The sequence below is a fragment of the Ischnura elegans genome, chromosome 12, assembly GCF_921293095.1.
Source record: "Ischnura elegans chromosome 12, ioIscEleg1.1, whole genome shotgun sequence".
NCBI classification, from domain to species: Eukaryota; Metazoa; Arthropoda; class Insecta; order Odonata; family Coenagrionidae; genus Ischnura; species Ischnura elegans.
This window is the reverse complement of record NC_060257.1, coordinates 6710542-6722151: the sequence shown is the minus strand read 5'-3', so window position 1 is coordinate 6722151 and position 11610 is coordinate 6710542. Positions and strand designations below refer to the sequence as shown.

General features: G+C 39.5%; 1 protein-coding gene across 1 annotated transcript; it reads left to right on the top strand.

Moving 5' to 3' along the window:
- The first annotated feature begins 1734 nt into the window (after positions 1-1734).
- On the top strand, positions 1735-7069 carry LOC124169450 (adrenodoxin-like protein 1, mitochondrial). The gene is made up of 5 exons (XM_046548063.1): positions 1735-2196; positions 2308-2359; positions 2458-2564; positions 2687-2827; positions 6804-7069. Exons 1-5 carry the CDS (start codon positions 2049-2051, stop codon positions 6905-6907), a joined length of 552 nt encoding a protein of 183 aa, XP_046404019.1. The 5' UTR covers positions 1735-2048; the 3' UTR covers positions 6908-7069.
- The last annotated feature ends 4541 nt before the right edge of the window (positions 7070-11610 follow it).

Here is an 11610-nt window from a genome sequence, read left to right as displayed (position 1 = left end):
GAATGGGCCTTATTGTGAATTGAAGTGGGAAGTCCATGAACGAAGGGGAGGCTGCCAGAATGCTTTTAAAGTACTCCATGCGGTGCTGTAGTTGGGAAAAAAATGTAGGTGGGATTCACCAAAAATTGCCAACAGCTGAACATGTATTATACATCCGGCTGCGGTTGATATGTCAAACTGCAACTCTTACATTAGTTCCAAGTTGTGCCGCGAGATAACTCGGAACAAGTAAATAATCATTTCCGATTTTTCTTTCTAAAATCCATTCGACAATTTACACGAGGGCTATTTTTTAAAGGGTATTTTAACCGGTACGCTTAAGTATAACGAGTTTGGATTTTAGGGGGTACGCAGTACTGGCCCAACTACAGCACTGACTTCCATTTTGATAGTAGAATATCCGGGCACTCACTGCCAAGTCCTTTGATTATAGGAATGTTTTACCACATTTTCCCACGGTACGCAAAGCATTATGGCTGCGAGCACGAATGTGCAGCGATTACAAACTTGAATACCATAGAAATCGGTGCGATGCGCTTGTATTTGAACAGGATGTCCAATCTGTACCATCATAGGCTTTTCCCCCGGAAATTTTGTTGCAGTTGGTACCAAATAATATAAGCTTTGCCGTAGATCTACGTATCTTACCGCAACCATCCGTGAATTACAAACAATTGTAAATATTGTAAGCCTTATAACATCGAGGGGATAGAGGCTTTAAGGGGAGGCTGGTTATCAGTGATGGAAAAAATACGTAAATTGTGGAAAAACTTCAGTCGCGGTAGCAATAACGCAATTTTTTTACTTTCATTAAATTTAAAGTGATGAATAATTGCATCTCTAATCAGGGGCGGATGCAGGATTTCTTTCTGGGGGGGAGGGGGCACAAGGATACCTCGTAATACAAAAAGAATGCATCGATAATGGGACCGTATTATAAATCTTGCATATTTTTAAGGGTCTGGGAGTTGGGCACTTGACCCCCCCCCCCTAGATCCTCCTATACGTATCTAATGTAACCACCTAAACAAATGTCAACTAATTCGATGAAAGTTCTTCAACACTGATAACTGCGCCCAGTGAAGTAGTAAGATGATTCAAAAAATATTTAATGTTCCTGCATGTTTAGGCATTCACTGATACTATTTAAACTGATTTCTTGCATGGATATAATGCCGATGAATTATTTGACGGCATTCGCCTTACTATCGGTCCCCCAGAACGGATTTGTATATTAAATCAAGATTCTACAGGACAAGGTGGCACTCAAATGGAAATTCCCTCATTCTTCCAAGATTTTCTGTCCTTTTTTCTATTTTCCACACCAGTTACACCGTAAACTTTTCATACATTCATCTATATAGATAATAATGTAATTAAATTCCTACCGAGATGACTTGTTTTCGACTACAAATTAATAGTTCAGTAAAAACTCTAAAACCGATTTAAGACGGAGTTCGCGGGACCGCTTCCGCTCCGCGAAGTTAATGGCGAAAAACACATTGAACGAGATACCGTTAGCCTATTAGCGCTACTATGCGGCCACTTTTGGCGATCGATTAAAATTCTCACGGAATTGCAACAGATATAACGTAGAACATGTTCTTGAACGTGCTATTATGGAGTTCAAACTGGTTCAAACTTTTCTCAAGACGGCTTTAAGAGGTACACAGAATACCCAGTGGTGGTGCTAGTCACGGTTTTCCTTCCCAGAAGCTGTCGTCCTCTTGCGTAGGAAATAAGAACTACGTACTCACGCTTAGCCGAATCTGCGATGAGGAGGTTTTCGCGAGAATTGTATGAAAACATTGGGCGACATCCGAAAAGTAATATATTCTTTGCCCTCCAGATTTGCTCCGTTCAGACCCGCTGATGTTGTGATTATTACATTATATTTTAAGGTTTATGTTGTTGTGTAGGGAATTCTGTTGCTATCGGATGGAGTTGTAGTTCAAAATCCAGTACTAACTTGCAAAGCGAAGTTAAAAAGCAAGTTCTTTGTGTCGAAAGTTTGGGGCTGGTTGACTTTATTTGACCGCTCGTTATCTATGATGCTTGGAACGCCTTTATTATGGCGCAATGTTGATTATGTAATCTCTAGTTTGAAATTATGCTGTGTGCAGTATTTACGACGTCAATACGATTGGAAGCACAGAAGTTTAGTTGTAGCTGAGAGAGGAATCACCACCGGCAAATGTAAGTCAACTGCTCCGAGAGATTGTTCTCGTGTAGCATTTGTGTTTGACTTTCGTATAAGATCGAATCACGTTAACTGGCAATGATAGGATTTTGATCATTCATTGGCAGGGCTCAGGCATGGAGATTACGAATGGCAAGACCCCAAGTCAGAAGATGAAGTGTAAGTCAATTCCTGCTTCTTTACTTTCGAGTACTAGTATGAACAGTAAATGTGAAGCGCATTTAATGTTTATTGCATCTCAATTCTCTAAATTTCAGAGTGCATGTAACTTACATTGATAAAGACGGTAAAAGAACTAAAGTTCGAGGAAAAGTTGGGGATAATGCGTTATATTTGGCTCATAGACACGGAATTGAAATGGAAGGTATTTTTGGAATGCTTTTATAGATGGTTTATCCTAATGTCTGCATTGATTCTGGCTTCTGGGCTATGCTCTCGCCATGGAAGGTTTTAGTGTTTGGCGAATAATTTTATTTGTATTTCCAGGGGCATGTGAAGCATCGTTGGCGTGTACCACATGCCATGTTTACGTGAAGAGTGAATATTTAGAGCGACTTCCTTGTGCTGATGAAAAAGAGGACGATTTGCTCGATCTGGCTCCATTTCTACGACCAGAATCAAGACTAGGTAAAGCTAATGTTTCCTTTATTTTATTGCGAAATGATCGATACTGTTGTGGTATTGAGTTGTCATCTAAAAACATCTTCCATTATTTCCCAATTTAATGTTTGATTATGTAGCTGTGGAACTTATGATTTGATATCTGAAATCGTGCATTTTGTATTTCCAAGAAAGCAAGGAAAAGCAATGCTTTGCTTAATTACCAAATTTCCAAATAGCATGTTGAATGTTGGAGGCATAGGGCTCTGGCTATGCTTAATGTTTGGGAGCAAATTTCTCCCTCAAAGAAAGTGGGAGTTTCGATGTTGTCTACACTCCTGTGAACAATTACTTTCAATTCCAATGAAAGCTCTTCCAGATTGCGTCAATGAACTAAAACTTGAATTATGTCTCCATCTCATGAAAATTGGGCAGAGACTTCATAGTGTTTCTTTACTTTGCTAAGGAGCCACTAATTCTACTCAGAACTACTAATATGTTTCTAATTAGGGATTTAAATAACCTTTTCATCTGAAATAGACATTTCCAACACACATCTTTCTGCCCTAAAACTTAAATTTTCAAATTATTTTGTAACTATTAGAAGATTTAAGTATGCCATCACTCTATCAGCTGTATTTTTTTGTTTGTTTGTTTTTTTTAAATATTTTTGCTATAATTTTTTCAATTTTTCAAAATCAAATAGGTAATGCAAATTTTTTGAAGGGTTACTTTTCCCGCTATGGTGTTGGGTCGTTAAATCTTGGAGATTGTGCACATAAGCTCCAGACATAAGGAACTCCAATTGTCAGTCACAAGCTGGTTCAGGGAAAGACTCCACAAACAAGAAATCAGCACTCAAGAAACAATTGTCAAAAAATTTAAGAGTTATTTTCAATCAATATCTATTAGAAGTAGAAGTATTCAAAATCAGAATTATTACAGAAAACAACAATGATAACTAATGATCCCATTGGAAACATTACCAAAACTAAGTACAAGCTGTATAATTTTGCTGAAATCACCCATGTCAGCCACGCCATCCGCCCACCACGAGCACCCGAGAAAAGAGGGCTTGCGTACTCCGAAACGTGTCAGGGTGGAGGGGAGGGATTTTGCAAAGGAGTGGAGGGGTAATAGGGCATTGTTCAAATCAGCTGCAAATCTGCCGTGTAGGCGCCCCTGTTGACTGGCACCACTGCAAAACGTCCGTCATCCAAGCCGGGGTTGGAGGGGGGAACTGCGTGCAGGCCGGAATTTTTCCCCTCAATCTTCTGGGTTGGAGACATAACCAAGTGGGGTGATGGCTGGTAGAGGCAAGTCATTGGAATTAATGGAGGGGAGAGACATAGTGGGATGAGGTGTTGGAGGGAGAGAGAATTGTGATAGGACAAGTGGAGTACTCCTCACTCCAAACTGCATACTTATGCCTCAGCACCCATTTCCCCTTGATTGCCAAGTAGTAAGTATTCCTCCGCCATACTACCTATATTAGTCTTGCTTTCCAGGTGGGCTGGCATTGGAGGGCTAGCATCATAGGGCAGCGTCGTAGGACAGCATTCGTAGACAAGAGTCTCCGAGCCTTTGAGTCGAAGGGCTTTTGTGCGAAAAACCTTAGCGCGAAAAGTCCTTAGCGGGAGAAGTTCTGCGGATAAGATCGGAGGAATTTCTGGGGGGGGGGGGGTAGTACCAGAAATTTTTGGGGGGTACACTAAAAATGCCACACTGCTAAATGAAATCAATCCATCTGTTTACTACCACTTACAAGGGGAGACCACGAAAGTTGCTCCGCCTTTTTCGATGCCGTATTTTTATGGCCTTCGGAATGGTGAACACATCCCTGAACTAGTAGTGGTTCCGTTGAATGGGCCTTAGTTTGGCTGTAATTAATTAATTTTCATGCGGTACTTTTCACAACCCGGATATAGTCCCATGATATCACTTAATTCTCAAGTGGGTCGGGTGGGGTAGTGGTAGTCTAGTAGTAAAAAAATAGTCTCATGTCTATGCTTGTCGCAATTAAAGTTAATAAAAAAGTTGTCACCGTATGATCACAATGGAGGCAAGAAAATAAAAAGCCATCATGGAGCCTTGAACTCTGGTCCCCCGGGTGGCAGCCGTAAACGCTAACCACTACCCCACCCGACCCGCTTGAGAAGTAAGTGATATCATGGGACTATATCCGGGTTGTGAAAAGTACCGCATGAAAATTAATTAATTACAGCCAAACTAAGGCCCATTCAACGGAACCACTACTAGTTCAGGGATGTGTTCACCATTCCGAAGGCCATAAAAAATACGGCATCGAAAAAGGCGGAGCAACTTTCGTGGTCTCCCCTTGTTAGAGGCAAATGAAGTAGGTGCTTACTAGGGTCAGAGTTGGATGATGACTGATTTATCTTTGGTAGTCTATATCTCAAGAGAACTTAATCCCAGTGTAAAACTTTTCTTTGTTGCTAAATAAGCTGTAAATGTTGTATTTTTCCAAATTAATATTGAATTAGCAAACTAGTGCCAGGATATCACCAACTCTTTTTCACACGGCTATTCCTAGGTTAGTTTTCAGCAACATCAGACAAGAGAACAGATCTCAATAGAACTTTATCGCTGTGTAAAAATTTTCTTTTTTGCATATTGTAAATAAGTAAGCTGTTGAAGTTGAAACTTTTTCAAATATATGTAGATATAATGGTGCTCTAATATTACTGGCCCTATTTTGCATGGGTATGCTTAACGACAATTGCAAATAGAGAGTTGTTCAAGGCTTATTCGGGTGGAATTCTAACATATTAGTGTAATGAGAGTTTCTGGATATTTTCCATAAATAATTGTATTTCACTTTACAACCTATGTTTTTCAATGTATGTGAATATTTTCTTCAGGTGACCTTATTTCAAAGTGTTTTATTGAAATACTGAAATTTGTATGAAAAGGAAATGTTTTGAGGAAAAGTCACCTTAAGGTAATGCAAAATGTATTGAATCGGGTCATGAAGTGTCATTTAAGTGCATTTTTGTGGAAAAATTTAGTTATTATTTAGGGTGGAGAAAAATTGTGTCACGGAAAATTAACCCTGGATAGCTGATATGAACCAGTGGGAACTGAAATTACTTAGCCTCTTAGTGCAATTCTTCTTCCTGTGTGTGGTACTGGTGAGAAATGCAGAGGTTATTGTCATAAATAGTAGCAACTAGGATAAAAAACAAGAAAAACTTTTTATTACATATCCATATGCCTATTTTTTATTGTTGAGGTTAAAATGGTTAATGTTGACAAAATAGTTTTATGTTCACTGAAATATAAATCAAATATAATAAGTTATTGCAAATTAAACAATGGACTACTAGGGCTAATGATGTCGAATTGGTCGAAAATCCACTATTTTTAAATGAGGTATAGGATACATCGCAATCTTAGACAGGAAAGCATCCAAAGTCATGAGTTGTCCTGAGCATTCAGCTACAGGGCTAACTCGCGGCCAATCGGAGCTCAAAGTTAATATAATTTATAAATGGTGCGTTTTCAACCCTAGACATCATTCGTAATTGTGGTTCCCACTGACATCAGCCATCTAGGATTAACATTTCGTGACACTATTTTTCTCCATACTTAATAACAAAGCATGACTTTATTTCATTTCCGCAGATTTATTTCGTCCGTACGACATAATTTTATGGATACTTAAATCAATTCTTATCAAATCGATCCCTAGCCCTTTAGCTTTTAATTTACTGGCAACTAGAAAGGCGTGATGATGGAACATTTTAGGCGCTTGATTTTTTATTTCACTCTGGTCCTGTTGAAGCCATCTTCCGTCACACTCATTTTTACCATATGTTTCTTTTTGGTTTCCAATTATGTTTATCCTCCCATCTAACGAATTCTCTTAATGAAGTGATATTTGAGTCTGAATTAATGATCCCTTGTGTAAAAATTGTGTTTGTCGATAAGGTGGCAATGTTTTTTGTCAAAATAACAAATTTTGCATTCATATTTTCATTAGGTTGCCAGATCATACTAACAAAGGAACTGGACAATATAGAATTACAGCTGCCAGCAGCAACAAGAAACTTCTATGTTGATGGTCACAAGCCAAAACCGCACTAATTTTAGGTCTGCAGGTAATAGCAGAACAAATAATGTGTTGTTACCAGCTTTTGTAGATAGATCCTCATTTCTTGTTGATTCATAGTGATATATATTTTTATTGCTGAATGGATATTGTGTAAAAAAAACCAAATCATGATTTTATTAAATATTTTTAAATAATGACGGAGAGCATTTATTTTCTTATTATATCATGCTACATTAGGTGACAAGCGTAAAGATGCCCTCTCATGATGAAAGTCAAAGCAAATGTCTTCCTTTGTTTGTGCCATTTAAAATCTTCTTGTTGGTCTTGCTGTGATTGGAAATCTGTTAATTAAGGCACTGAGTTCATTTAGTTATTTGTTAATATTTTTTCAACTGTTGCAGCGTGAGTGGAATGGACTTGGGAGGAATTTTCTCGTCTCTTTCCATTCATAGAAAACTGAATAATGAGATTAGTGATGAAAAATACATAATTTTCAATTCGCTGTAATTAGTCTGCCCCATCGAACTTGTATCTTTTGGTGCTGAATGATTGTATAGTGTCCATTTGCATTGCCAGAAATGTGATTCATTTAACTTTTGTAGTGAGTAGAGAAAAAATATAATGACATTCTTGCCCCATTGAAATCTTGGAACGATGAAACTTAGATCTGAATCACACAAATAGGTGAATTAGAGTTGTGATGTAAAGGATGATGTCTATCTCAGCCAGAGCCAACTGGTATCACTCAAGGAGTTAAAATATCCACTACCGTAAGTGTATATCAGTAGAAAGTATTATTTTATGGGCTTGTTCACCATTTTTTATGATGGTCGATTTCAATGCAGTTAGAAAAACAAAGATACCCATATTTTTCTGTTATTTGATCTGTTGCCAACCTATGAAGCTATATGTGCTCAAATATCAAAGGGCATACCCCTTTCACTGATAAATTCATGATGACACTGACACTTGCCGAGTGGCTCACTGAATAATGAGCAATTATTTCCATCATGGAATCAGATCTTGCTGGGTATTTTCATAAAACGGAACTTAAATTGCATCATTAGTTCATGAAAGATGGGTGGCAAATTTTGCATTTTTCCATTTTAAAGCTATGAGAAAATGGCTGAATTAGAAAAGGAATTTTTTTGTAATAACTTATCTTTCCCATTTATCTGCCAAATTATTAGGTGCACAAATAAGTTCCCGCTGTTTGTTAACAGAGGGCTCTGGCAGTGATTACTGGTCGATTTTGACGCATTGGAAACATCACGAGTTTATGGTGATATTCAAACAGCTCATGATCTAGCATACTCTCCTCTTCATCTAAGGTTTCTCATACTCTGTCTTCAGATGTGTAGCCAAGGCTTTGGTCACAACAGTCCCCCATAATATTTTTCCTTATTGCGACTGGATGCGTTACATCCTTGCCTGTGTTGATACAACTAGCGCATGGGCCCTTATATTCTGACTTTCACTTAACTACTGTCAACAGGGGTAACTTGGTTCAGAGAGGTAAAAAGAAAATAATCCTATATTGTACCATTTGCATTGAGTTATTGACTTAATTCTTGCATCAGTAGACTGGCAGATGAATTGGCTTCACTCCTGAATCAAGGTCTGTGTAGCGTTCAAATCATGGTGCGCTACCGCCAAAAGGCGGAGGACCCTTGGACCCAGGGTAACGGTACCCAAGGGATTTGATGCCCTTCTCCGTGAGCAGCGTCCCTGAGCCCACGCGAGTGAGACCTGCCAGCCGTAGCACGAAACCATGACTGAATCCGCGGCCATCGCGATTCGCCGATTCTCTGAGTGTGACTCAATTGTATTCATGACGCAATAAATTGATGCATTGTTCATTGTTACATAGGGCGTAGTTATTTTGCACAAAATAACCTTAAAAGACCCTAAAGTCTGTAACCCGAATAAAATAAATGTACAGGTTGAAATCAAGGAGCACTTGAAAACAGTGTGTGTGGGACAGCTCTTAGTTTTGAGTTAAACCCCGAAGGACAGCCACCTGGCTGAGGTCATTGCCCTGGGGGCCTGGAGGGCACCATGACTTGCATCATGGCACACAAAAACATGGGACATTGATGGCAGGTCCTTAAAGATGCATGCCGTGTGCCATGGCATGCTGCTGGTATCAGGCCGCAAAAGTATTCTTGGAGCTGGGAGGTGGCGTTGGGGGTGGGGCCAGTGTTGGGGGAGAGGAACTTGCTTGGAAGTTGTAGTGGCTCACGGTATACGAGCTCCACTGGAGTGGCTTGAATATTCTACTTCAGTGCAGATCGGAAACCCAAGAGGATTGCCGGCAGTACATCCACCCACTGCTGCATGTTGTGATGGCAGATTTTAGTTGCTGCTGGATGATACGCTGATGTCCTCAAGTGGACTGCACCAGCTATATTGGAGAACTGGCGGAAAAGGTCACTCTCAAATTGCCTGCCTTGGTCCGTGGTGATTCGCTGCGTCACTGATTCTCAGTAACTTTGGCCCAAATTAAAAAAAAAATCCTGGTTGTTTAAATAGTTAAAAGTTCAGAAATAGACTCAAATTGAAGGTACATGAATTGTCATTAATTTTATCCACTTTATACACTTTGTTCATTAATTTTAAAATAGGTAAGTTCGTTTTTTTCCCAGGAAAACTTGAAAAGTTGGATCCAAGTTACCACAAAGTTGACGTTATTGAAAGTTGTGGACTGAAATGAGGCTCTCATACCCGAAATTTTCTCAAATCTCAAATTATCCTGTGCCCTGAAGTAAAAAACTTTTTTTCAAAATATCAGGCGAATTTTGGAAACGAACGTCTACGTAGACCAAGTCAGAATAAATCTGGCTTTTTCGGTAAAAGCCAAAGATGACTATGAATTCCACCACTGTTCAAACTAAGTGTTTTAGCTCATGGAATGGTACTTATATTTTTCCGACGTGTGGGAATTGACAAAGGAAATGACGAGTGTAGGACACCATCGCCAGGCTCCCCCAATCCCCGAAGCGGATTTCTGGCTAATTGCCTGCCCGTCTTTAATTGTGTCTATGTGATGGTTAAGATATTTTCATGTGTTTTCTGTGAGTGGATAAAAATGTTCTATATTTCACGTGCTTCGCTTGTTCGTAAGAAATTCATTAAAAGATGGGTAGTATATGCCATTGGCCCTTCTTGTTCAGTATTGGACGATATTGTTTTGTTGGGAATTAAATAGAAACAGTAACGGAAGTCGAGTTCATTGTTGAATATTACACATCATAGTTCGAAAAGACGGGTTTGGCTTTCTTTTCTAATTGAAGGAATTTATCAATTTTGAAGATGTTTCTCACGGAAGACAGAATTATCGGTCGTATTTTGTCATTTTTCCTCTCATATTAATTTTTTAAACTTTCGACGTCATGTTATAAAGGGGACCATTGTTATTACTGAACTTTGTGAAGCCTGAACCTCTCAATTATAATTTTCTCTCCCCCTTCCGAGTGATGGCCCCAGCGATCGCTCTAATAATAGCGTAAAAATGTTTTTTTTCTTCGCCTCCTCCTTCCGCGATGACTCCAGGGATGGGAATCCCTTCCCTTTTCCCATCACTCAGCACGTCCCTTATTTCGTCGCTGAAACCATCGCTGGTACCGTCATTCAGCCAATCAGAACACGCAGCCGCTAACGACGAATATAACTACCCGCTTGGCTTTTAATAATTGAATGACAATAGTAACGAGTTCCGAGAGCGAGTTAATTTAATTTTCCATCGAAATTGAAAGATTATTCTAACATTATGAGAATAATCCATCGATCATTTCGTTGAAATAATTGAACGGCAGTTGGAAATACGGAAAATGACGGAATGAGGGATGGAAAAATGTGAAGTAGGAAAGGCCGTGTGATTCAGGAAATTCAGGCGCATGGGCGTACCCAGCGAGGGGCAGGAGGGGGCAGCATCCGCCTAGAAGCAAAAATCGTAAATTTCTTTGAGGAAAATAATATTTTTTTCAAGCAAATAAGTTTAAAAACTAATAAAGAGCTGTTACAGTTTCCTTAAAATGTTGATTTCATTCACCTTTTCCATGCTTAAATCTTACCGATAACTCGAACAACCATGGCTAACCCCCCCCCCCCCTTAGTTTTGATCCTGGGTACACCTTTGTTCAGGTCCATCAAAATCTGCTGCGGGCGTAAAAACATACAGTGTTACCCGGGGAGCCGCTGGAGACTCGGAGGCTGCGCGCTAGGCTTAGATTGCTTGAACAATTGAGAATGGATATCTTTAAGAGCGACACGGTGAACATGATATTAGAGCCACACTATATCTCCAGGTCCGACAGATGCGATAAGTTAAGACGGATGTTTTGCCGAACGGATAGATATGGGAATTCGTTTTTCCCCCGAACCATAAAGGACTTTAATAAATGCTATTCGTAATTTTGTTTAAGCTTTTTCTTTTTATATGTAGACTGCTGGTGACCTAACACCCCCTGCCACACGCCTTTTAGGCGGCTTGCGGGGTAATATGTAGATGTAGTTGAAATGATGGAAAGTCGAGCGATCACTATTTTGGTCCCTGAAAAGCTATCGCTTGAGCTATCACTCAGAGGAGGGACGGATAAAATGATCTCGTGATTAAGGCTTCAGTGAATTCGTGCCATCTCTTCAAAAGCGCATTTCAAATGTATCTGCACTTAAAGCGACACGCGTCGTCTCAAGTGCTAGTTTAGCGAGACAACTGCGAAACCAGCTGCGGCTC

What these genes read in the sequence shown, in the direction of transcription:
- LOC124169450 (XM_046548063.1), top strand. Translation starts at nt 2,049, where the DNA reads ATGATGCTTGGAACGCCTTTATTATGGCGCAATGTTGATTATGTAATC. An exon ending in ACACGGAATTGAAATGGAAG is followed by an intron (nt 2,565 to 2,686) that starts GTATTTTTGGAA and finishes TTGTATTTCCAG; the next exon opens with GGGCATGTGAAGCATCGTTG. An exon ending in ACGACCAGAATCAAGACTAG is followed by an intron (nt 2,828 to 6,803) that starts GTAAAGCTAATG and finishes TATTTTCATTAG; the next exon opens with GTTGCCAGATCATACTAACA.